A 25,830-nucleotide genomic window follows, 5' to 3' on the forward strand; every position below is an offset into this window, starting at 1 on the left:
AGAAGGCTGGAGGCTGCTCATAGGCCCCCAGTAGAACAGAGCCTATCCAGGCAGTCTGCCTGGTGGAGGCATCCTGCACTGCTGCATCTTTGATGCAAAAAATGCCTCCATGGAAGTGGTGAGATGGCCTGTGGAGGCAGAAACTGGGGGTCCCAAGGCGCTTGCCCCTACTAGGCCTTGGCCTCTGCTGTTGAGCAAAGCCCTCCCCCTTCCCTTCCTGCCCCTCTTCAGGGTCCAGCCGCCCACACCCACCCATGCCCTCTGAGGGTGAGTCTGCAGTGTCACCTGTCTCTGGTTTTTTGATTTGTTTAATTATAGATGAGTTTTCTGCATAATTTATTCCAAAAGCCTGGATTATACTGTACAATTAAATCACATTCTGATCAACAACTTCACGTATAAAATTAACAACTGGCAACAGTTTAATCTATGCTGCTGCATCTGCACACAGACTCCTGCCCCCCATCCTTTCCTACCCCCCTTGCCCTCCCTTCCCTTCCTCTCTCCTCCCCTCCCCCTTCTACCCCTACTCCTCAGGTGAGGCTATGTGCCTGGCCTCAGAGCTGGAGGCCCTGTCTGATGCTCTGTAGTTTGACACCAGGCCTCCCCAATCTCCTAGATGGGCCCTCAATGGTCCTGTCTGTTAAAGGGGTCCTCATCCTCAGCTCCTCACCTCACATATATATCCTTGCTCTCTTGCTTGATGGTGACACCCCCTCTTCCCTTGCATACTCCTCTTGGTTCTGAAATGTGCCCTGGAGACCAAGGCCCGGCATCCCACAGCAGCTGGGGCTGCCCTCAACCTGCAAGTCCTGGGAACATGCACCTTGGGCTGTGCCCATTCCCGGCCTCTCATCCTGGGGAGCGGAGGGGTTCCAAAAGGAGCCATTAGGGGACCCCTTTCCAGAGCATCTTTCCCCCAGTACTTCCAGGCATTCCTGAAAAACTTCCTGAGCACTAGCAGGGACTGTCCTGGATGAGCTTCTGGCCCTCAGTGGACCCCCCTATAATAGCAGTACCCATCAAAGCGTCTGTGTGAATTTGCCCCCTAGAGCTATTCAGCCAGTCATTGGTACCCCTGTTTATAGACAGAAAGACTAAGGTTCTGAGGAGACAGAACTCTCAGAGGTCACACAGCTGGTAGAGGCAGCCTCTCGCTGAGGCTTTCCAGAGGCTGCTTTGTCCTGGAAGGGTGGTGTCATGGGGTGGATGGGGTCTGGGGAACAGCTCTGGCTTCTCTCTGCTTTTCCTGCACCCATCCTCACCAGGGGTCTGCTTTTCTTTTTGTGGGTAGGGTGCCTGTGCATCCCTGGGTTCAGGCACATTGGAGCACATGGGGATTGGAGGTTCTGTCACCAGCCTCTCACACCCACACCAGTCATCATGCCCGCTGCAGCCCCTGGCTGCACGTGCTCCCTCCCAGACACGCTCTTGCCTCACTGTCTTGCTAATTTGGTACTTAGAGACACTTGGAGATAAGCAGTGTCATCTCAATGAAGAGCTTGGAAAAATCACAGGGATGTGGGGAGACAGCAGATAGGTGCACCCCATTGGCAGGGTGCCTTAGGGGCAACACTGGCTGGCAAGGGAGGCACCGGCAGAGTTAGGCGCTGGGGTCCAGGCTGATGGGAGCCCAGGCAGGAAGTAGTGAGTTTACATTTGACTCAGTTGGTTCACAGATCTTGATACATCCCCATCCTTTCATAGCCCCCACACCCTTCTGCTGGAGCAGGTACCACTGTGCCTGGCCACTTTCAGTTTGGGCTTGGTGGGTAGCTTCCCTGGCCTCCGGGCAGGAATGCTGTGGTACAGCATTGATTCCCGGCCTTCTTTGTCCCATGTGTCACCCCTTGGAGCCAACACCGGGACACCAGCCAAACCCTGGAACCCACAAAGTCATGTCTCTATGATGATGATGAAATGATTTATCTATCATGTTCTTTTTAACTCTTGGACACACATCTTGCTTTCCTAATTGGGTTTGGCTTAAGTGAATAATCAGAGTAACTTGTTTTCCCTGGCAGTATACAGCTGGGGCCTGGGGTCTCCCATCAGGCCCGGAGCACAGAGCAAGGCCAGCCTAGAGCCACCATAGTGCCCAGGAGGGTGTATGTTCCCGACCTGTCCTGGGTGGGCCAGTCCCTGCCGCCCACAGCAAAGCTTAGGGCACCTCAACCTGGGAGTGGGAGTGGGGAGACTGCGTGTGTGTTTGAGAGATACAGAGAGTCTCTTGGGCAAAACTGGACTTTATTCTGAGATTTAGATCTTCTAAGATTTTGGTGTTGAAATATTTTTTTTTTAAGATTTATTTATTTACACAAGCATTGGGGTACAAGCCAGAGGCACGGGAGGGTGAGAGAATTCACCAGAGACAGAGTGGGGAGCAGAACAGGCAGAAGGACCAAAATACACTACTGAGGGGAGCAGTGGGCGAGACAGGAGAGGTCTGCGCGCCATGTAGGAATCTCCCTGGCCGGCCGGGAATTGAACCAGCACTGCAGAGGCCGCGGACACCTTCACAGCGCTGTTCTCAACTTGCTGCGCCATCGGGGAGGCCCGAAATAGCCTTTTTAGATGAAATGATGATAACAGTAAAATTGTGTTGTCTGAGCAAAATAAAAACTTGGCATTTTTGTCTATTTTCCCAATTAATTTTCTTTCACTTATCTGTGAAATCCTACAACTGGACACCTGTAGCTACGCTAGACAAGAGATAATGGCCTGGGGTCAAATCACCAGTGTGTTCTTGAAAATGTTTGCTGTTCACTCTCCAGTGGGAAAAAACCTGATTTGTAGCATTTGCTGATTTCTGTGGTATCAGTGGACCACCACAGCCCATTGCAGGCTGTCAGGGTGAGGACACCGAATGCAGACTTGGGAAGAGGTGTACGCTGTCGGCTCTTGCTGACACCAGCACACCCAGGGGCAAGCTCTGTGTTTACTACTTCCTGGGTCGGTGACTTTGGACAGGGCCCTTAAAGCCCCTGTGCCTCAGTTTCGTTATGTGTAAATTGTGGAGGAGCTGTTAGCTTCTTTGTGAAGCAAGAGAGCGGGTGAACGCCTTGCTCCTTGGTATACACCTTGTCCACTGTGGGTGCCCTGTACATATTGGTCCCAGGAAGGGTTATGAGTGGCATTCTGTCCCCTAGAGTGGCGAATGGCTGAAGTCAGGGTTAAGGCCAGGACATAGCTAATGGTTCCCCTTGGAGATTAGCTGCTTGACCTTGCCCATTCATATGCCATCTGCCTAACTGGATGCAGGTCCGGGAGGCAATCCACCTCAACATTAGCCCCCCCCCCCAGACTCTCTCTCAGGAGTACAAAACAGCCACCTGTCACACTGTCCACCCACAGCCAGAGCCAAGCCACCAGCACCTGGTGGACAGGAGCCAGGGGCCAAGCCAGCTCTCCATTCTCCGCTGGGCTTTGCCCTCCTTGGGCTGGCAGCTGAGGCCTCATTATCCTTTCTAGTCCCACCTTCAGCCTGACCTCTGCCAGGGTCGGGGCTAGATTCTCCCCTATGGTGAGGAGTGGAAATGGGCATCAGGCTGTGGCTCAGCCGGCAGCAAGCCGAATCTAATACCTCTTTCTTTTGATGTTGATTTTTTTTCCATCACGGTCCTGACATTCAGCTTGGCAAATTGCAATTAGTGATCTGCCCGCCTCCTGCTCCAAGTTCCCATGCCAACCGGCCGGGGCACACACAATGGCACAGACCCAGCCCCCCAGCCCCAGACCTGAGGAGGGATGTGGGGCGGGGAGGGGGGAGAGGGTATTGTCTCAGGCTCTTCTGACCCTAGGAACTAGAAGAGTCCTGGCCCCAAGGGGCCCTAGGAAAGGCTGTGGAGGTAGTCGGACCAGGGTGGGCATTGGGGTCAGACATGATATCCCAGATCCTGTGGCTCCTGGGGGGCCCCACCAGAGGATGGGGGGCTGGCATCACCTCACTGCTACCTTCCCCTGTAGACTGTGTATTTAAATATTTGTGGTAATTCTGTGAGCCCCCCCCCCCTCCTCAGTCCCCGCCAGGGGAGGCTGTGTTCTGTGTGAGGAGGTCAGGATGCCTTTTCAGTCACTTTGGTGCAGCGGTGGGGAGTAGGGGAGTGTGTGTGTGTGTGTGTGTGTGTGTGTGTGTGTGTGTGTGTGTGTGGTGTCACAGTGTGAGGTGCTTTGCATTGTGGAGTGTTCACTCTCCGACCCCTGCCCAAGGACCAGTGTGATTCAGTCACTTGATCTGACACTGCCTGAAGTGGGGTCATAGGTTAGAACCCAACCAGGCCCCTACCCAGCACTGTCCCTATTCATGGGTGTCAGCTGAGAACACAGAGCCCCATGACCCCCATCCACCCTGCCTACTGGCAGTGGCCTCCTGTGTCTCATAGTGTGTGAGGTGGCCCCACAGTATCCCCACTTTCCAAATTAAATCGAGATGGGTTAAATCACACTCAGGTGGCATCAGTGTGAAGGCGCGCTGTGCAGGCTGGTGCTCAGGTGGAGGATTCATGGGCTTTGCCGGCCCCCAGAAAGGGGCGAGACTCTGAACTGGACCTATGGGTAGGTGGTCCGTGTGGGGCATCCAGCAGTGAGCCTCAGGTGAGCTTCTGTGTGCCACGGTGCCGGAAAGGTGAAGGCCTTCTGAGCTGGAATCTCCATGTCCACCACTCAGATGAGACCCAGGGGGCAGGGTCCTGCCCCTGGTTACACAGTGATTTAACAGTGGCAACAGCAACTCATATGCCCTTCCCGTTCCTAGGCCCCACCTGGCTGGCCCCGAGATTCAGCAGCCCCCACCTGCATCACTCACGTCCTCTGGTGTCTAGAGTCCCCACGTTTGGAGCGGCAGCATCAAGGGCTGCTCTTCATGGTGGAAAATACTCTCCCTGCAAGCTCCTTGGAGCTGCTGGACTCCCTCTGCGCATTTAAAGTACAGTCCTCTTTTCTCCTGGCTACCCGACAATACATGAGGAGAGCTGGGCCATCGGGTCTGGACTTCAAAGGGAATCACAGGCACAGTCTGGTGCCCAGCCTCTGCTTCTCCTCTAGTGAAAATTAGGTTCTGAAGGGGCAGTTGCTCTGGTCACCCGTAGGTGGCCAGGGCTGCGTGGTTCCAGCCTCAGGCGGGTCCCCCTGACTCTTCTCTCTTCTCTACACACAGGATGCAGCACTGGGCCCGGCGCCTGGAGCAGGAGATTGATGGCGTGATGCGGATCTTTGGGGGTGTCCAGCAGCTCCGCGAGGTAAGTCTGATGCCATGTGCTTTCCCTTCAGGGACCCTCATCCAAGTGGGAACAGGGGAAGGACTTCAGATAGGAGCCCTTCCTATCTGTGAGGAAGGGTCTTGAACTGTTGAACCCACAGGGCAGGTGGGGAAATAACTAGAAAAGCAAGGACTGCTTGGGGTCTTGTCCTGCTCTTCCTGGGGTGACTGTTTGAGTGGTACCCAGTCAACCCTGATGGAAGGACATCTGGCTTTTCAGGTTTTCTGGTGGGTGAGGTCTGTGTTTGAGGCATCACCTGGGGCAGCAGCCCAGGCCCTAGTGGGTCAAGGATGCACAGAAGTCAGAGGGACTCTTGGCACACTGAGTGGGGTGTCCAGGCCACACCACCCCAAAGAGCAGTGCCAGTGCTCAGGATACTGGCGCATGAGCTGAGCTGCACGCCTGTGTTTGGCAGGCTGAGGGATCAAGGGGCGGGAGGGGTGATTGATTAGGCTTGAGCGACCACATTCATCGTGAGAGATTATGTTAATGTTTGAAATAGTGATGTGAAGAGCAGGCCATCCGTCACCCCCAGTGGCTGCAAAGTGTGTCGCTGTCAGGGCGCGGGCTCCTGGGCCGTCACTCTTCTGTGGGAATGCAGAGGCTCAGAGGACTGAGCCTTGGAGTGACTGGGATGGGGCTCCTGGGGAATACAAGGGGCTTCGAGGAGCTCTTTAATGGGCACTTGGGCCAGGAGGTACTGACCAGAATCCTGCTGATGGTTGGCCCCAGGAGCAGCAGAGTAAATGGAGTTACCGCTGGTGGGTCCAGGCCCAGGGCTCAGTAATTGGACACTACACTGTGTTCTTGTTGTCCCTTGCGGTCAGGGCAGTAGTTGCCAGATGTAACCTCTGTGGGGCAGCTGCCACAGGGCATTGTCTTCAGTTTTTCCCCTTTTACCAGGTGCTGAGAAAATAGGGTGACAGCGAGTGCGTTGACACTGATGGTGGGTGTAGGGACTGTGAACCAGGGTGAGGCTGATCACCACAAGGAGGGGGAGTTCAGGTCTGGAGGTCTGAGCCACCAACTTTCTGGGTGTCCTGTCCCCGGTGGACCTCACCTCCCTGAACCTCCATTCCCTGGTTGCTGGGCTTGAATTGCAGTAACCCCCATCCCACTCTTCCTGTGAACTCTCAATGACTCAGCCACGCTTGGAGACCGGCAGAGCTTTCCAGAGAAGGCGCTGTAGGAAAAGCTCTTCCGGAACAGAGTCAATTTATGCTCAGGAATAGCACCCGGCATTAACTAGGTTCTAAGTGGGTACTGCCAAGTGCAGCCTTGTCGGCTAATGAAGAAATGATCATTCCCTGGCCTGTGCGTCGTGTGCCTCTCCAAGTTTCATAACCGTCCTCTGCCCCTCTCGTCAAGAGTGTCCCATACTCTGAACCCTCAGCCCGAGGACATTATTTATTTTATAGTCGTGGGCACCTCCGTCCCTAAAAGTTTTGCCAGAGAGAAAATAATGCACACACTTCATGCCTGAGGCTCGGGTTTTTCTGAACTGTCAAGCTTCCTGGTTGGTGAGGACCAGAGACAGAATCTCAACTCAGAGGACCCACTGTGTGCTCCTGGGAAAGTCCAAGACCCTCTCTGATCCTCTGGTCCATGCTCCAGTTAGGAAGTTTGACTGGATGGGAGGGTGGTGAGAGTAGTGGTGGACGGGCTGACTCAGATTCACCTCCTTTTCTAGACATCAAATTTGAATTTCCCTCTTTGATTGTTTTCACTCCTTGGATGTGTTTCCCTCCATTCTGATGACATTTGAGCGATTCCAGATACTTTCATCAATGAGCACATCTCCCACACCCCACCTGCCTGGTGGTAGCAGAGTCATACTAGCTTGGGGTAGAGCTGCGGCTGGGACCTGGGGCTCCTGACTCCTCTTCCAGGTCCGTGCACCTTCTCTGGCTGTGCCTCCCCTCTTAGAGGGGTGGGCCGGATGAGCTGGGCAAGGGGCGGGGGTCTGGGCCAGAGCAGGGACTGTACTAGGTGTGGCGCTGGCCAGCCTGGCAGGCAGGCAGAGAAGTGCTGACCTGGCATTCCCGGCTCCTTCTGGCAGCCCTCGGCCTGCAGACAACTGCCAGCTCTCCAGTGGCTCTGTGTCCTGCTCCAGTTTTTTCTCACCTGCTTCCTCAGCCTCTTACTTCCCGCTGACAGCTTTGGGGCTGCTTCTTGGCACAGGGTGCTCTGGTGAGGTAGGCGGTAAGGGAGCAGGTGAAGAATTCTAGAGGAAAAGGACAACCCCGTGGGAGCAGGAGGGAGCCAACTAATCAACTCTCCACCCCCCTACAGCCCACCCTGACCTTGACTGAGCCACTGTGACTCTCCTTCAAAGGCACTGGAGAGGCCCATGTGCCCAGCCCGTGCCTGACACTGACAGGTCAGGAGGACGCCTGCAGAAGAGCCCTGACCCAGCTGCAGATGTCCCTGTGGATCCAGCACCAGCTCTGCCGGGCTGACAGCCTCAGCCCCACTGAGGCAGCCCCTCCCCAGGCCTCCCTGAGCCTATTCTGGGCTGCCCCCAAATACTGCGTAGCTGAGATGATCCTGGCATCCAGGTCCCCTTGGCCTTTTTCCCTTATCTGGCTGCCCTCTCTGCCTTCCCCCCTCCTAGAGGCCACCCCACCCCCAGAAGCTGGGAGCCACAAGAGCTGGCAGCTGCAAGAGCTTAGAAACTGCAGACAGTGGCTTTTGGGAGCATTTTCCTTGCCGTGGCACTTTCCTCCTCCCAACCGTACCACAATCCCATGGGGGCTGGGTGTAGACTGTGGTCCATTTACAGGTTGGGGACCATAGCATGCCTTGGAGGGGACTATCTATGAAGACCCCATCACATTTCTTCATCTAACCTCAGAGCCAGCACATAGTAGGAGCTCCCACTGTGGCCTGGTGTTCATGTGCCCCCTTTTGCTTAGCCAGGCGCCCCTGAGCCATGCCCCACTCCTGGGGTTCCCAGCCCTGGCCCACCTCTACACTGAGTAGACCACAAAAGTGTGGACCCTGCTGTAGTCTGCTCCTCCCCCCAGGGCCCTAGAGGCTGAGCCACCAGAGGAGATTGGCTCTCCTGAACCCCTTCTTTACCCTCCCCCATCAACACCATATTGTACTCATCCTGGGGGGGAGAGCAGAGAGCATATGCTTGGGCTTTGAGCTCATTTACATAATGAAGCTGATCAGGAATGAATAATTCATCAGGTGCCTGGGGGTACACAGCAAAGGATGTGGAGACTGCTGGTCTCCCCACTCTGAAGCCCAGGTCACTCCAGTGGTGCAGCCAAGGAGCTGCCCCCTTCTGGCTGGTAGAGGGGAGCATCTCTGGTGGCCTTGTGGGAATGCAATGCAGGAGCAATTATGGTCAGACACGAGAAAGAACCAGTGGCTCATCAGATGCGCCAGTCGTTAGATGCATTCCTGACCTGGGAGGGACCTTCCTTGGAGAATCTCTACAGAAGGAAATGAGGAGATCCCCCACCTCTGGTGGGGTTAGGGGGTGAGGGGAGGCTGCCTGGCCAGAGCTGGGCTGGGAGCAGAGACTGGGATGGTTACATATTAGGGGACCACAGGCTCCCAGTGAAGGCTCAAGTCAAGTCTGGGTCTCATACAGGAGTCTGCATCAAGCCTCCATCCCTTGCCTGCCGGTTAGGGTGGAAATGGCTTAGCGCACTGCCTGCAACCTTGCCCACCTCAGCTCCCACGACAGCCTTACCTCAATGCGACAATGCTGGTTGCTCTCGTAGACCTAACATACAAATGGAGCAGGCAAGGTCCTGACTGACTGTGCTCACCAGCCACCCAGGCCACCTGAGAGGTGGTAGGATTGGGGAAAAGAATCAAGGCAGAGTGCAGGCCTAGATCAACCTCTCCCTTAGATTGCTGACCCAGCATCCATAGAAAGCGGGACTCCAGGACTAGAGACCCTGACCCAAATTCTTCTGTCCCACCCCCCAGTTGCTGTGCTTCTTTGGATCATGGTGATTCGGGCTGATGGCATCTGTATGTTCCCACTTCTATGGGTAGGGAGCATGGCATTCCTGAACCAGTATCAGTGCCACAGTCCCAGCCCATCTTGTCTGCCGCTAGCCATCCCTGTACCCCGTCTGCTCAGTGCTCAGTGCTCTCTGGAAATGTGTAATTAATATTTGCAGAGTGCCACATCTGGAGCTGGTTTCTGGCAAGGACTAAAGTGTGGACACATTGGCCGCTCCTTTCCTTAGGGGCTCAGGAAGGCAGGGGCTGGGGCTCTTTGCAGAGGCCTTTTAAGATAGGCCTCTCCTTGTCCTTACCTCTTTCACATACCCCACTGGTACCTCCTAAAACAGGCATACTCACATGCTGACTTAGGGGGTGCTGGCTGTGGTTGGCCCCCACTTGGGGAGGGTCCTCTCTGGGCTTCCAAGCATCTCCAGGGTTAGTGGTATCCAGAAGGGAAGTTCAAAATGCTAGAGGACTAGGGCAGAAGAGGAGGAAGGAAGTTGCCATTGGGGTGGCCAGAGACAAAGCAGCCCCAGGAGAAAAGAGGAGCTTAAGTAGCTGTCATCCCATAGCCTGTTTTGTCCTACCATCAGAGTACTGCAGTTTGAAGGTGCCCAGAGAGACACAGCAGCTCCTTGGCCAGACAGACCCCTGCTCACACAGCCCCTGCTGATGAGCTGAGTCTGGCAAGGGCGCCCCACCCAGGCCATCTCAACCCCTATCCAGGGTTCCCCAAGTCTCAGAACCATTGTCCTGGGGGCTCTACACTTGCTCATAGTGCAGCCCCCACCCTTCCCACAGACACCTCCCAATAGGGGCCCAGCAGCACCCTCTTGGCACAAATGATCAGGATGTGGGGCGAGTCAGGGTGGGGGTGGGGGGTTAGATGTGAAATAATGCCGCTGGGTAGGGTTTGCTGCCGCTTGCCTCCCTAAAAACCCACATATATTATTCTTTAATGGAAAGTTAATTGTCTTATTATTCCCTCCATATGGTCTTCTTGCTCGGCACCCAGCAGGGATGCATGGGACTGAGCGGGGGCTCCAGGGAGGGCGTCTGAAACGTAGTGAGGCCGCTGCTTGAGCATAATTTCGTAGACAGAGGCAGAAGCATGGGAGCCTAGCTGAAGCCTTGCCTGGACCCCCCTCTTTGTGCCCCCAGTCCAACCTACTCCCCACTCCTTTCCTTCCCAGACCCTGTCCTGGGGGTGGCCTTTTCTGTCAACCCTGCCCCCTTCAACTATAAGGTCTGGGAATGCTCTCCCCTGAACACTGTGTTCAGGAGACATAGGGTTGGAGGGGGTGCTTGCTGCTTCCTGCTTGCCCCTCCCCACACACACTCTGTTGTCGCCTGCAGGAGAAAATTCCATTTTTGAGAAGCTTTTCAAAAGCTGCTTCAACTGTGGCAGGAGCTCCTGCCTGAGGGCCGGCTGACTAGCTGGGGTCTCCCACACTCCTTCCACTACCCCCACCAGAGTGAGAGTGCAGGAGGAAGGCTCTGCCCTAAGACACTTGGCCCAGGGGCCCTGCGCATATCCATCCTCACCTGGGCTCCAGCCACCTGGACCCTCTCTACCCTGCTGGCTTCAGGCTGCTGACACTGGACCAGTACTGGTGCCTTTCTCGGTCCTGCCACCTCCCAAGCCTCCCCTCGTCCTGCTTCCAGAGTGGGAGGCTATTAGGTCAGAACAACCTCACAGTAGATGGAGAATGCAGTGACAGGAAGGTCTCCAGAGGGGTGTGAGTGGATGGTCTGCGTTCACAGCCCCTGGAGTCTGGCAAAGGAAGGCTGGGCAGGGAGTCCTGCTAGACTTCTGGGGTTCTAGAACTGTTACAGAAAAGAAGTTGCTTTCCAGGTCTTCTTATGGGTGTGGAGGAGACAGGTCTGTGGGTGCTGATCTCTGAGTGGGGTCAGCAGACCCGGTGGCTGGTGGTACAGGCGTGGTCAGAGGCTACCAGCTTCCAGTTTTGCAAGAGTCACTGTGGGGCCACTTCCAAGGTCAGTTCCTGGGGACAGGAAAGGTTCAGAGCAAGGGTGAAGAACTGTGCCTTCTGAAGGTGGGACCTGCCTGAGGTGCCACAGCCGGTAAGTGGCAGAGCTGGAGTGTGAACCTGAAGCCTGTGCTATGGGTGGGCGGAGTGGAAAGAGGGAAGTGGGCAGGATGGCAAAGCTGGGCTTTCCTGTCCTGGCTCATGTCCTGCCTCTCTGAGCCTCGGTTCCTCTGTCTGTGAAATGGGGATCCAATCCTCTTGGGAGAATCTCAAGGAAATAGGGTCAAAGAAGGGCTGTAGACAGAGCTCCGCAAATGTGAGGATATCTTTATGACCCCCTATCTTCTTTCCAGGAGATCCCTGTCTCCCAGGAGGTGGGGATAGTTTGGAAAGTTCAGCTGCCCAAGGTATCCATATTCTCTCTCAGCCCAGGAGTTTGGAAACTAGTTCTTTGCCTAATGTCCTAGTCCATTTTGGGTTGCTGTAATAGAATACCACATAGATGCGGTGGCTTAGACAACAGAAGATGTGATTCTGGAGGCTTGGAAGTCCAAGACCAAGGTAGCAACAGATTAAGTGTCTAGTGAGGATGTGCTTCCTGGTTCATAGATGACTGTCTCCTTGCGTTGTCCTCACATGGCCGAAGGGGTGAGGGATCTTTTTGGGGTTTGCTCTATCGGGGCACTAATCCCATTCATTAGGGCTCCACCCTTAGAATCTAATCACCTTCAAAAGGCCCTATATCAAATACTATCTCCTTGAGGATAAAGCTTCAGCATGAATTTTGGGGGACACAGACATTCAACCTGTAGCACCTGCTGATCATGACATCTTCTGGGGACCTTACTGGGAGAGCCACAAAGGCTACCAAGATTGGAAGAAAGAGGGTCTATGGGTCAGCGAAGGGTGGGAGGCTTCTTGGGTCAGGAAGAAGGTAGAGGTATCCCTGAGTAGGAAGTAGGTGGAGGTAAAATAGGTCTGTGTGTGCATATCTCAAACCAGCCAACCATCAGCTGCTTGTTCCAGGCCCTATGACTCAGAGATGGGACTTGATTGGCAATGGATAGAGGCAATAGGCAGTCATTGAGCTCTGGACCAGCCTCAGGTATTGGCAATGGGGATGGGGAGGTAAGTGGGTCAGAAAGTGGAGTGGCTGAGCCCCAGACTGAGGATCAGGGGTTCTTGAGGGTGGCAGCTTCGGGAATCTCTATAAGGTTCTTCAACTGGGGTAGAGGCCACATTGAGAACTCTGCTGGTCATAAGCATCCTAACTCCCTCTGGAGGTTTTGGTTGAGAGTCTCTGACTTTGCTGCAGACTCCTTCCTTGAAATGACCCCTCAATTCTTCCATCTTGGGTATCATCAAACTTTGCTAAGGCAACCGCCCCACAAGGCAAAATAAACACGCTGGCTCTCTCTCCTCTGGGGTCTCCAAAGAGGCTGGTTTTGCAGCACGGCAGCTGGGGTCAGCTCCAGTGGGAACCCAGCACTTGCAGATTGTTGAGCTGAGGTCAGGGTCTGCTCCAATCCCCTGGCGTCTGCTTCTGTCTCTAGAGAGCAATGGAGCAGCAGTGTTCCGTCTTCAGGCCAGAGGGTCTGGTCTAGATGATCAAGATGAGAGATGGGGCATGGGGACAGAAGGCTGATTGGGTTTCATGCTGGGCCCCTGGGGATGGCTGACCCTATCTACATTCTTCCTCCCTCCTCTACTCCCGCCCCCATCCATCGCTGGATTGGTGGCAGCCATGAGGACATTTGCCTGAGATTCCTGGAGCCCCAAGCATTTGGCAGAGGCAGAGAAGTAATTGGTTCTGACAAACCATAGCCAGCCCCAGGGGCAACATGAGCAGCATTTACCATGATGAGGCAGGAGGCAAGGCTCTGCCTGGCCTCCCTCCACCTCCTCTGCACACCTCCTCTCCTCCCCTTTCCTTGTGAGCAGAGAGCTAGTGCTTGGAGGTTATGGAGCCCCACATCTCTGTCTTTCCTATACCTCTCTCAGCCTTTGGGTCCAGTGAATCTACAGGGGGGCTGACCGAATCTATGTAGGAGGAAGACTAAAGTGGAGGTGGATCCTGAGCAGATTCCTCAGGCCCCTGTTCCTCCATCTTTGCATTCTCATGACCAACCTTCAGGGCTTGGGTGCCATGAACTCAGGATGTGGGTCAGGGGCTGGACCCTGGCCCAAGAGCATGTGCAGTCTGGGTGGAAAAGCTAACTGCGTCCTAATGAAGGGATGCGTGTCTGCATGCGTGCCTCTAGTGTGCACTCCTGCGTACACGTGCCCATACATGTGGGCTCATGCTCACCTAATAACTGTTCAGTGGGTAGACAAGCAAAGGGATACTCATCTGAAGATTGAGAAGGGAGAGATGGGGCTCTGTCTCTGCCTCACGGGACCGTGGGAAACATCCAGTCCCACACAGGAAACTGAGTCCCAGTGCATTAAGGATGAACTTCGCCACCAGATATCTCAAGACAGGTAGGCTTGCGTGGGATCTGCCAGGCTCAGCCCCCCATGGAAGGTCCCTGACTGTTCTTTGTGAGGGAATGTAGGGTGTAGGCCCAGGAGGAGAGCCAACTGCGTGGCAACCAAATATCAGGCTGGGATGTCTCTGGAGTTACTCAGGGGCCTGGCCAAGATGTGTGGCCTGGGAAGGAGGGCAGAAGAGGCGTCCCAGCCATTATGTGCCCTCCCAGCCCCAGTAGAATTCTCAGCTCCTGGTCCACTTATACTTCTCGCTCATCTCCATGCCCTCCAGGCTGCTCCCCAGTTTTAAATCCAGTCCGTAACTCCCTCCCCTCAAAGCCCCCCAGATCAGTGCTGAGGCCAGTGGTACCTAATGCCCCCACCCCCTTCTGCTTTCACATCTTTTAGGTACACATGGAAAGCAGGGGCAGTCAAGAGCCTCTGATGGTCCCAGTTCACCCTCCTCATCACGTGGCATAGGAAGAGGATGGCAGGGTTATGCCCAGGCCTCTGAGGAATCCACTTAAACACAGGCAGTCAGATCTAGAAGGCATCTAGCCTCTGGTGATCAATCTTGGTCCTGCGACTCACTGGGAGACACTGTCTCTCACCTGCTGAGCCTTGTGTGAGGTGTAAGATGGACTGATCACGTGGAGAGAGATGCATGTGGGAATGTGAGCATGCATGTGTGTGCATGTAGATGAAAACAGGTGAACCTGTGTGTATGCCTGCGCATATGGGCATGTGCTAAAAGTGGGGGGTGAACAGGTGGACAGCAGTGGGCCTATAAAAGGAGGGGCCCAGCATGCATCAAATGCTGCGTGTGGGACACAGTCAGGGTGTGTGTGTGTGTGTGTGTGTGTGTGTGTGACCCCACATGCATGTGTGTGTGGGTGTGACCAGGTGTGCGTGCATATGTGGCTGAGTGCATAGTTGTAGGTGCTGCGTGTGGAGGTGTGAGCAGACACACTTATGGGGCTGGGTGGGACTGCGAGGAGGCAGGTGCCAGGAGCTCTGTCACCCAAGCAGGTGAGAACTACTTTAACTGATTAATTAGTGAAGCTGAGAAATCTCAGTTGTGGGTGAGGAGCTCACATTCACACACACATACACCACATCCCCTGCAGTGAGCACCCCTAGTCACTGCCTGAAACGGCACTCAGGGGCCCAGTGCAGAGCAAGGCACCAGTGGTGGACCTGTGTCCTTACAGTCCTGTCTGCTGTGTGCTTGGGTGGGGGCTGGACGAGGCAAGCCCATTGTGAAGAGCTCTGGCCTTGTGCAGCTAGTCCTCATTGCCCCCATCTGGGGCTCACAGAGGCTGAGTGGTGAGGTCCCCATTTCACACATGAGAGTACCGTGGTCAGTCAGGGGCACCTCATTTTCAGGTCCTGGGCTTCCTAGTGAGGGAGAGCAGCCCTTCCTGCCCTGGGTGGAGGCCCACTGCAGTTGCCTTCTGAAGGTGTATGTCTGGGGGGCAGTTTGGTACCTTCCCCTTAGAATGGAGCTGGAGTCCATGGGGAGCCTCCTACTGCACAGGGCAGGCCACACACAACCCCAGATGCCAAGTCACCACTTAGCTTCCTCCATGTGCCCTGCAGGCAGCCCTGGGGCTGCTCCCGAAGAATATTGCTTAACGCCTCCCCTCTCTGGTCCCTAGAAAGTGACAGTGTGTTTTCCAGCTCCACAGCCCCATTGTGACACCCTTCCCATCAGCATGGTAGTAGCTGCTCCCGTTCTGAATTCCCCACTTGAGCGCAGCTCCAGGTCATGGTGGGGTTTGTGGGCCTCAGCCCTGGGGCCCAGAGTCTGGGCAGACTCTGGCTCTGAACAGGCAGGCCTCTTACCCCCTTGTGCCACCCCCGCTGCATGTTGTTGTGCAGGGAGACCCAGAAGCTGGGTCAAGTGACAGCCACTTGCCTCTTGATCAGGTGTTAAACCGAGGAGCCTTCATTATACTCCATCTACAGGCACAGAATAAATTGGTGTGTGGTGAATTTATTCTTTTTAAAGAGGGACTTTCACACTGGGGAAAACTTTTAAAAAGAACATTTATATAAAAAGCAATTACCGTGCCAGTAATTTTTATGTATTCTCCCCCTTCCATTGCTGCCTTTGTGTTTGAACGTGACCGCCTCCCGGGCAGCTGCAGCCTGGCTCCCTGGCCTCCCGCTCAGCTTCCCATCTGCCGGAGGGGCCTCCTCCTCCAGGAAGGCTCAGGATGCAGGGTCCAAGCCCACTAAGAGTTCGGGCTCCGAAAACATGGCCGGGTGGGTTTATGTTTGAAACTCCAGTGCTTTGGAAATTTCCTCCCCTGAGTGTCTCTGTCCCGAGACTGCTCCATTTCCAGGACTGGCGCAGCCCTCTTGGCCACAGCCCAGCACTTTAAAGGTACCTGCTTCTTGGCAGCCTCATGGCCCTTCACTGAGAGGGGTAGTGGTAGTGTGGGAGCAGGTATTTTCCTTCCTGAGGAGGAACCCTCTTTCCCAGCCCTCACTTCCTAACGGGCACCCTGCTTCCCCAGCCATCACAGGCTCTCACACTCTATGCATTATGTAAATTGTCTCCGTTGCTAAGTGTTGGAGGAGCTGCTCAGGGGGAACGGAGGTCTGGAGCCTTCTGGAGGAGGCAAGAAACTGGCCCTGAAAGCTCACTGCTCTGCATCAAGGAGGGTCTGGCAGCTTTCCAGTTCTGCCAGGACCCCCCAAGGCTTCTACAGTCTCAGACTAGGGCTTTGTGAGTGTGGTGGCTGCACCTACACTGATTTCGGGGGGCTCCCAGGAGACAGATGGACTCTCTCATTAGACAGGTCCATTAGTCTGAGCCTTTGCCTCCCACCTCAGAATGGCTCCTGGGGGAGGACATGGGCCTTTTGCTGCCTAAGAACACGTGCTTCTCTGCCCACACAGCTTTCGCCTGTGGCCTCCTTAGCAGAGCTAGAAAAAGTCATGTTCCTCCATGGAGTGGCGTAACCCTCTTCCGAACCCCAAGACTATGAGGTCCCTTCTGCAGTGAGTACCCAGGGAACCTGGCATAGAGAAGGGTGAACTTGATGGCAACAGCAGGTTCTTGGGTCTCTGGGCATCTAGGATCTCACAGGGCACATAGGAGCATGAAGCTACCTGGGCCTGGGCGAGCCTAGGTGACAGGGGCCTCTCTTGGGCACTCACCTGGCTTTACCGCTTACCTTTCAAGACACAAGCCTGCCAGAGAACCCAGACCACGTGGGGGCTCTGGGTCAGTCACACACTCCTAGGAGCCATATCCTCTGGGCTTCTTCCATCCTGAGGGGGACACCTCTTATCCAAGCTTGTACTTCGCATGAACCTTGTAGGTACAGGCCTCACACTTGTCCTCTCTCCCTCCTTTGGACTGACTGCCCCAGCACAGGATGTCTGTCCGGTGCACGTGACCACTGACTTGAGGAGTCGCAGATTTGTTCTTCCTGGAAATTATACAAGGAATGTGGGGTTCCCGGGAGGGTGTGAGAATTGGTAGACTTTGCATCCTACCTGACCCTGCTTCTCAGGTAGCCCCTTCCCTGCTTACTTTCCCTGCTCACCCCCACCCCAGGCATGGCTGCCTGTGGGTCTGAGGGAGGTGGCCCACCCACCCCAGTACAGAAGTTGGTGCGAAGGTTGTGAGTGCATTCATGGCTCACAGACGTTGTAGGAGACTTGGGGCTTCTGCCACTGCCCCCAAGATGAGTGATATTATCTCTCAGATCCCTGTGGGCTGCTGTCCTTCACTTGCTTTCTGATTACTCCAAACTTTTGAGAACTGTAGGAGTGGGGGCAAGGAGTCATCCAGATCAGAGGTCACCAGTCCCAATTTAATGTTTTGGTCTGTGAAACCTGGTCTGTTGTCTCAGCTGATCAGGGAATTAAAGCCTCTTTATTTGCAGTAAGAATAAACAGGTGATGTGATGTCAATAAAGCACAATGTCAGCTGCTGCCCTTTGGGGGTCCTTGTCTTGAGGCCAGAGGCTGGAGTCAAAGCTGTCAGTCCCCTGTCCCTGACTCCTCTGCCTGCTCTCTCTTTCCTTCCATCCTTCTCCCCCCTTCTTGCTTTTTTTCTTTGTCTTACATTTCTAAATGGATCTTTTAAATTAGAGATTTTAAAGTCAACACACACACACACACAGAGTGTAAAGTCATAGTTCTACCGGGTATGTTGTGTTAGGAGCACAGCAGCCCCATCCTCTCCATTGCCAACTCCCCAGAGGCTGTCGCTTTCTCATCTCAGAGCTCCGGATCTCTAAATGACATACTTAAGTCTCTGCTTCATGATTGTTCGGTTGTAGGCATTCTCCATGGCCGTCTACTTGGCTCTCTCCGCTCCCGCCAGTACACAGCCCCCCCACCCCTGCCCCAGTGTCATCCCATGTGTTGGCATTGTCCTGGCCCTAAAAATGCTGTTCAGAACTGTAATTTATTACACACTTTTAGGACAATTTTTACTTTTCTTTCTGCAGCTAGCAACATCTGGTGTTTGTTGGTTTAGTTTTCTGTGAACCTTTACAAATTCTGCCCCAAACTCCCCACCCTTCTGTCTGACCTCCTCTCATACAGCTGGTCTCTGCTGGGCTGTCACACTTGCCACCCAGGGGGGGCTCGTCCAGACCCCAAGGTGCTGCTGTGAAGACTGCTGCTCTCCCAGCTTGTGACACAGCCCTGTGGCTGGGATGGCTGTCACCTCTTCTGGGTCAGGTGCCTCATTCCTGGACACTGTGGGCACCTCTGCCTCCACCTCTGGTTTCTTCCCTCATTTGGGAAGAGAACATTTTAAGTTTGCTTCCTTAGAAAAGGTACATTTATGAGACTTTTATGTCTTTTGCACACAGGGCAGAGATTTTAGGAAATATGGAGGTCCCTGCAGAAACCATTTGCTTCCAAATTCCTAAGCAGCACTCCCTTGCTTCCCGCTTCCTGAGCTACTGTGGAGAAGCCCGATGTCGTTCAGGTCCCCAATCCATGGTACATTACCTGGTTTTTATCTGCAAAAACTCACCTGCTTTCTCCCTGTGCCCAGTGTTCAGAAATTCCACACTAATATACCTTAGCGGGTTTATTTTCATTCCTTACCACCCAGCAGACATTTTCAAACCTTTAGTTTTGGGACGTTTTCTTGAATGGTTTCTTTGATTTCCTTGCATGCTGCATTCTCTGTCCTCTGTCGAGAGTCTTTAACTCAGACCCTTTTCTCTTCCATTTTCTGCCTCTGTGTATTTTTATCGGGAGAGTTCTGAGTTTCACTTTCCAACCTTTCTATCATGCTTTTCATTTTGTTACTATATTTTTAATTTCTAGGATCTCTTTGGTCCTTGCTCTTATTTCATTGTTGCTATGATGTGTGTTAGCTCTTTTAAGATAGTGTTATAGCTTTAAAAAAAAAAACCATTTATTTTGAAATAATTTTAGACTTGCAGAGAGGTTACAAAAATAGTACAGAAATTCCCTAACCCTTCACCCAGTTTCCTCTGAAGTTATAATCTTGCGTAACCATAGTTAACAAATATCAAAAGTAAGACATCGGCATTAGTACATTACTATTAACCAAAGTGAAACCTCTATTGGATTTCACCAGCTTTTGCTCTGAAGTCCTTTTTCTATACCTCGATCCAGTTCAGGACACCACTTTGCATTTCATTGTCATGTCACCTTAGACTCACCAGGCCTGTGACAGTTTCTGTGTCTTCCTTTGTATTTCATAACCTTCACCCTTTTAAAAGTACTGGTCAGGTGTTTGTTTCATGTCCTTCAGTCGGGATTCGTTTGATATTTCGTATGATGAGCTAGACATTGTGCCTTTTTAGGAAGAACACCATAGAAAAGACGTGTCCTTGGTGCAGCGTCGTGGGGTACATGTGTCAGTGTGTCTTATAATCGGTGATGTTGCCCTTGACCCTTTGGTGAGGAGGGTGTCTGCTTGGCTCCTCTGCTGTCAAGTCGCTATTTTCCCCTTTGTTGTTACCCACCAGGGAGGTGGATAAATCAAAGGGGTCAAATGTATGGTGAAGGGTGAAATTGGCTATGTAGTGGTGAAATTAATGTAGTATGTATATGTGTTGATTTATAATCATGTGTTGATTTATAATTTATAATGATGAAATCAGAAACAAATAATGTTATATTGCAATGTTTCTTCAATGAAAAATTATGGGGGGAAAAAGAGAAATAAAGCTCTGGAGGGGGATACTTTGAGCCTATGCAAATAACCTGTTTCTCCTCAAGCTTTGCCCGTTCATCTTAACATCCATTGGTGGATCTTGCATGCGGCAGTTATTACTGTGGTGTCCTAATGGTGCTCATATTCCTTCTACTTGTATTAATTAGAGTTCTTATGGAATGAAAAAATGTCCCTTCTCCACTGCTTATCAAATTATTTAAGTTTGGACTCATGGATACTTATTCTGTGGGTTACAATTCAACCCTTCATCCCAACCTCAGCTCCCCATCTGTGCAGTAGGAAACTCTGGCTGGCCTGGCTCACACAGCCAGCAATGGGACAGGACTTCATTGATGAATTTTTTTTTTAAAGATTTATTTATTTTTATACAAGAGCTGGGATACGGACCAGAGGTGCAGGAGGGTGAGAGGATTCACCAAACACAGAGTGGGGAGCAGAACAGGCAGATGACCGAAAGCACTGCTGAGAGTAGCAGCGGGCAAGACAGGAGAGGTCTGCTGCGCCATGTGGGTATCTTCCTGGCCGGCCAGGAATCAAACCCACGCAGCAGAGGCTGTGGACAGCTTCACAGCGCTGTGCTCAACCTGCTGCGGCACCGGGGAGGCCCTGTTGATGAAATTTTGTCTGTATTGACAGCATGACTGTTATCCCCTTCTCTGTACTGAGGTGGGTTACCCAGATAGTAAGTACCAGCAACGGGGTTACCCAGGGCTCTCATGGCCAGAGAGACTCCCAGCGTCTCCATCTGTTCTAGTGAGTCAGGGATTTCGCTTCAGCTGAGCTGCAGGTCTCTGGAGCCTCCCCAGGGTCATGCCCTTGTCCCAATTGTTCCATCTGCCTGCGATGCCATCCTCAGGCCCCTTTTACCTGTTGAAATTGAGCTCCTTCTCCTGAGGTGGGGAAGAGCAGGGCTGTGGTAGGGCCTCATGAGTGACCAGACCAAAAGAAGCCTTTTTTTTGGCCTCAGTTTCTTCATCTGTCAAGGGGAGGGCTGCCACAGTGAGACGATGAAGGACATGAAGTTGCTGCAGATGACTCAACAGAGCCCCGTGTGTATTGAGGCAGCAACACAGGAACGTGGGGCTGGCTGGTGGTGGCAAGAGCAGGAGGCTGGGATTAGCGCTGAGGGCATACCTGGACCTGGCTACCAGGGGACCGGGGGATAGACTGGGGAGCCAAGATGGATGGGTCAGGGCTGGCAGGAGAGAGCCTCATTCCTCACCCCTACAGGAAGGGCTGTGCAGTGCAGCCCTTTTTAGAACTGGGCCCACAAAAAGCTGAGAGCAAGGTTATAGAGTCATTTTTGCAGGCAGCTGCTGTATATAAGGGAAGATATTTAGTAGGAAAGGAGACCTCAGTCCCCACTTCCCTGATGGCATTTCGGGAGATTGGACAAGCTGAACCACCTGCCAGAGCCCAATTTATTGTTTTATGTCCCGGTTTCATTCTGTGAAGGATGGGGGAAGGGAATAGAAGACGCTTCTGAGGAAAATCGACATTCTTGGGCAGGGCACAAGGAGGAAGAGTATATGTGAAGGGCCTGGGCCTAGATCAGAGAGAAAGTTGCAGTCCTGTGTGCATCCTCTGGCCTCTGCAGGCTCGCCTGGGGCACATGAGCTTCCCCTCCCTGCTTTTGAGTTGTCTCCTGTAAAACCAGGTAGGGGGGCAGGACGATCTGTGCTCCTGTTTTGGGGCAGGTAGGCATGGAGGATGGGCAGATGAACAAAGGCCAGGAGGTAGGACTGAGTGAGGGGGAGGGGGGGCGGGGGGGGAAGTGGGGGGTGGGGTGGGGAGTGTTCTGAAAGGGGCAGCAGGGTTCCTGGTGGGTCCTCAATATCTTGTGTCCTCTGGGCCCAGAGAGAGCAGGGACAGACCCTAGCACACCACAAACTGGTAGCAGGGCTGGAACCAGAACATGGGTGTTCAGATACTATTCCAGGCCATCGGTTGAAAATGGTGAAACCCCCAGTGTCATTCCAGCCACAGCAGGCAAACACATTTGTGTTCCTGACCCACTCAGCCATCCCCTGAATGCGTGCCCCGCCCCCACTCCCCATCCCACCAACCTTTGTTTGCCCCTTCTTGCCCTGGGCAGCTTTTGTGGGAGCCAACCACAGACTCAGGTTAGGTGCTAATTAAAACCCACAGGCCTCCTTTCTGCAAAGACAGAGCTTTCTCCACTAGCACACAGCCTGGACTAGTGACAAGACCTGGATCTGAGTCCCTCCCCATCATTTCTAGCCTTGGGCAAACCACTCCACTTTGCTGCCTCAGTTTCCTCCTCCATAGAGCAGGGCTAACACTCCCGGTTCTGCCTCCCCACTGGGGTGTAGCATCTTTAAAGGATACATACTATGTATGTAACTTAACCCGAGGCTGCAGACCCAAGGAGTCCTGGATGATGGGTGAAAGATGCCTTCCTGGGGGGATCACAGGACACCGCCCAGGGGTTCGTCGGAAGTTGATGATGCTTGGCACTGGGGACAGGCCCGGATGGATGGGGGCAGAGTGTGATAGGATGACAGGGGGGGAGCATGTGGGCCCTAGTGTCTGTTTTGCTGATTGCTCCTTTTGCTTTCAAGGAGATTAAACTATTTTTAGTCTGCGCCACTGCTGGTGAGACGCCGGAGGAAGCCTTTCCATCGTCAAGATTTTCTGGAAGCTGCCAAGTGTGGTCTTCAACTCCATTCTGGGAGCCTCCCCGAGCAGGGAGGGGACGTCACATCTGGGGGCTGTGGGGACAGGCGGGTGTGTGGTTGCTCCCCAGGGTCCTTGCTGTGCTGGCCTCTGAAGCTGTGCAGCCCTGGACTGCAGAGAGCAGTAATCTGATGCGCCCGATGTTTGTAACGCTGTGTTTAAAAAAAGTAATTTATTTTCTAATTATTCCTTGTCTTGCATAACCGTGCATCGCCGAAGTGTCGCTATTTAAAATATTTATCTCTCCACGCCGCAGGAGCAGCTCTGGAGCGTGGAGGGGGAAGAAATAAAAGTCCGCGTGCTGGTCGCAGGCATATTACTTTGACTCGTCCTGGCAGCTTTGACGTCTCCCTGTAAATACATTTATTTTTCATTAGGACGTTTCTGAGCTTGTGGCCCCCGGAGAGCCTGGGTGATTACGCTGCTCATCTGTGAGAGATGCAATAGAGGTGCGGGTGGCATGAGCTCCACCACGTGCCTTCCGAGCATGTCTGTGCCGGAGCAAGAGTCTGAGCTTGCGGGGCCTAAGGCGTGTGTGTGCCGTGCTGGACTGTGTGTGCTGGGTGGGCCACCTGGCTAGGGACTTTGGACCTTTAGTTTGACACGGAAACAGAGTTCCAGAGTCTGCTTTGGAATGGAATCAGCCTCACTGACAAAGTGGGCTTGGGTGCCTATAGCCTGTTCTGGCTCAGGGGTCAAAGACTCTTCACAACTTGGCAGGCTCCAGGGTTGGGGCCAGGAAAATCCTGAGGTACTTCAAGCATCATTCACATCCCAGAGCCTCAAGCGGAGGGTTCATAGGTGCTGCAGGCCGGGCTGCCAGCATGTTGGAGCTGCCCCCTTCTCTGTCCCTCCCGCAGCTTCGCTCCGTGCTGCAGGGGCTGTGGGTATCTAGGGCTGGAACAGCCTCTCCTCCAGCCACCCAGAGGAGCAGCGACTGGCCCTGGCTCCTCCCTCACTAACAGGCTCTTTTCCAATCAAAAAAAATTTTTTTTTTAGCTCACTGAGTCTTAGAATTTTATGCTGAATTTTAAAATACCTTATTTTTTCCAGTCTCTAAACTACTAATCTCCCAGACTGAGGGATTCTGGGACAAAGGCGAGGCCTTGGAGTGGAAATCTGTAAAATTAGCTTCAGCAGTATTAGTGGTTGCAGTTGGAGATTGAAAAATTGCTTTCCCGGGGTCTGATTGGAAGCTCTGTCCCCCCTCAGAAAAGCAAGAACTCTGTGCAGAGACTCCCTGTTGGGCAGGCTGGGGGCAGCCAGGAGACAGACAAATGCTAGGAGGCTATTGCAGGGTTCATAGACGCTTCTTCCCCCAAAGAAGTACCCCTCCACCCAAGTCCCCAGGGCTGTGACTGGACCACTCTGCAGTATGTTCTGGGGCGAGCATGTCCTCTGCCTGCACCTCCAGCAGTGCACAGCTCCTCCAGAGCTCAGGGTACCCAGCAAGTGCCGAGTAAATGCCACTGCCCTTCCCCTTCTCTTCCTGTCCCGGACTCGGTCTCCCTGAGCCCACACCAGTATCCCGACATGAGGAGCGGGGAAGGAGGGAGCCTTCCAGAACCCGACTGAGGGGCCAGCTCTGGTGCCTGTGGGTGCGCCCGCCCGTGTGGCCCATCAGGCCTCTTGTGTGCTTGATTGCCTCTGATTGGCTGCAGCTGAATTCAGCAAAAGCTATTATTTGCCCTTGATGAGCCAATCAGATGGCCTCATTGGCCATTCAGAGCAGACACCGGAACCTGGGGGGAGATGGGACACAGCGAGACAGGGACTAGGCAAAACAGACGCAGGCCCAGAGCCTACAGGACAATATCTGCATCCACCGTGACCTCACACTCATCACAGCCCCCTTCCCTGACTCATCACCCCAAACCAGGGCTCAGGCTCCTCATCCCCGACTAGGCTTGCCTCCCAGCCTTTGCCCTCACTGTTCCCTCTTCCTGCAGTACCTTTCCTTGCACATCTACCTGCATGAACCCCTCAAGACCTCCTTGCGAGTCCATTTCCATCTCTCCAGGCCAAGGTGGGCTGTCTCCTCCAAGTTCCCAGACCGGTTGTCTTGCTTCTCTCTGGCTCTGTCAGGAATTATGGAAGTCATGAAGATGGTGGTCAAGGAGATTCAGACATACTGGGGTTCACCCTGATCAGCCCATTCCCATTTCCTCAACTTTTGGTGAGGCAGTTTCCCTCTAGAACATATTTTTTCTTTTTTCTTTTTTTTTACCTGAAAGAGAACCTAAAAGTTGTACCTTCCCAAAGGGGTGGAGCCTGAATATAGGGGTGTGGGGATCTGAAAGCAGGACTTGGAGGGGGGGTGCTGGAAGCCCAGCAGCCCCCATAGCAGAACTCTCCTGAGCCTCTAAAGGCTGGTGCAGGGTTTGATACTGGTGGCCCTGTGTCTTAAGTCAGGTTCCTGAGAAACACACTCTGAGACTAAGATTTGCACACAGAAGGTTTGGGGGGAGAGGGATGAACTGAGGAATTTGCTCATTGAGGGTCTGTGTGAAGCAACGTGGCAGGGAGAGAAGCTGACCGTGTGCCGTGGAATGGAGGTCCCAGCAGCCTCGTGGGTAGCTCTGGAGCGCGGGTGATTGTTTAGAAATGTCCTAAATTGAGGTCAGAGACCCTGGCCTTTGTACTCTGCACCAACCGGTCACTGGATATAGGTGCTGCCAGGAGGGGGCATGACCATGGCTAAGGAGAGAGTCCTGAAGATAGGCTTAGCTGCGGGCCAGCAGCATCTGGCAGTTGGGGAATGAGAGCTGATCCCAAGGGCAGCATCCGCAGTAGCCTCTGTCTTGGGCACTCGGACGCAGTTGACTCACATAGTGAGTTTTCTCTATGTGGGAACTCAATTGCTCTAGAATTCTGATTGCCCGGGAAGCTTGCAAGAGGAAGGTTAGTGGATGAGCTACGACCCCCAATATAGAGACAACAACTAGTGTGCAATCTTCTTCCTCTACCACCCATTCTAGATTCCCCTCACCCTGAGCCAGACCCTCATTCCTGACAGGTCTGAGCCCCTACCCACCACATATACCCTCCTCGGACCATGTCATATGTGTTTGTTCATCCTTCAGTAAAACCTGACTGGGGAGTACCAAGAGATGCCCCAGTGGGCCGCCTTTGTACTCCTGCCCCTCCCCCTGTCAATGAGACCCTTACCTGTCAATGAGACCCTATAGCTCCTGATCGTGAGGAGCAACTACCTCTCTGTGACTGCTTCTCTCTCAGACTGAGGAGCCTGCAGTGA

General features: G+C 53.5%; 1 protein-coding gene across 3 annotated transcripts in view; it reads left to right on the forward strand.

Annotated features, from left to right (window-relative positions):
- Positions 1-25,830, forward strand: part of CACNA2D2 (calcium voltage-gated channel auxiliary subunit alpha2delta 2) — a gene marked incomplete at its 3' end in the record, with an annotated part of 132,570 nt that overhangs the window by 21,749 nt on the left and 84,991 nt on the right. For all 3 annotated transcript variants that reach the window (XM_084248085.1, XM_084248086.1, XM_084248087.1), the window contains exon 2: positions 5,156-5,237. In XM_084248085.1, coding sequence (XP_084104211.1) covers positions 5,156-5,237 — 82 coding nt within the window. The remainder of the gene's footprint in view (positions 1-5,155; positions 5,238-25,830) is intronic.

The sequence above is a fragment of the Talpa europaea genome (genome assembly GCF_964194135.1).
Source record: "Talpa europaea genome assembly, chromosome: 11".
Classification (NCBI taxonomy): domain Eukaryota; kingdom Metazoa; phylum Chordata; class Mammalia; order Eulipotyphla; family Talpidae; genus Talpa; species Talpa europaea.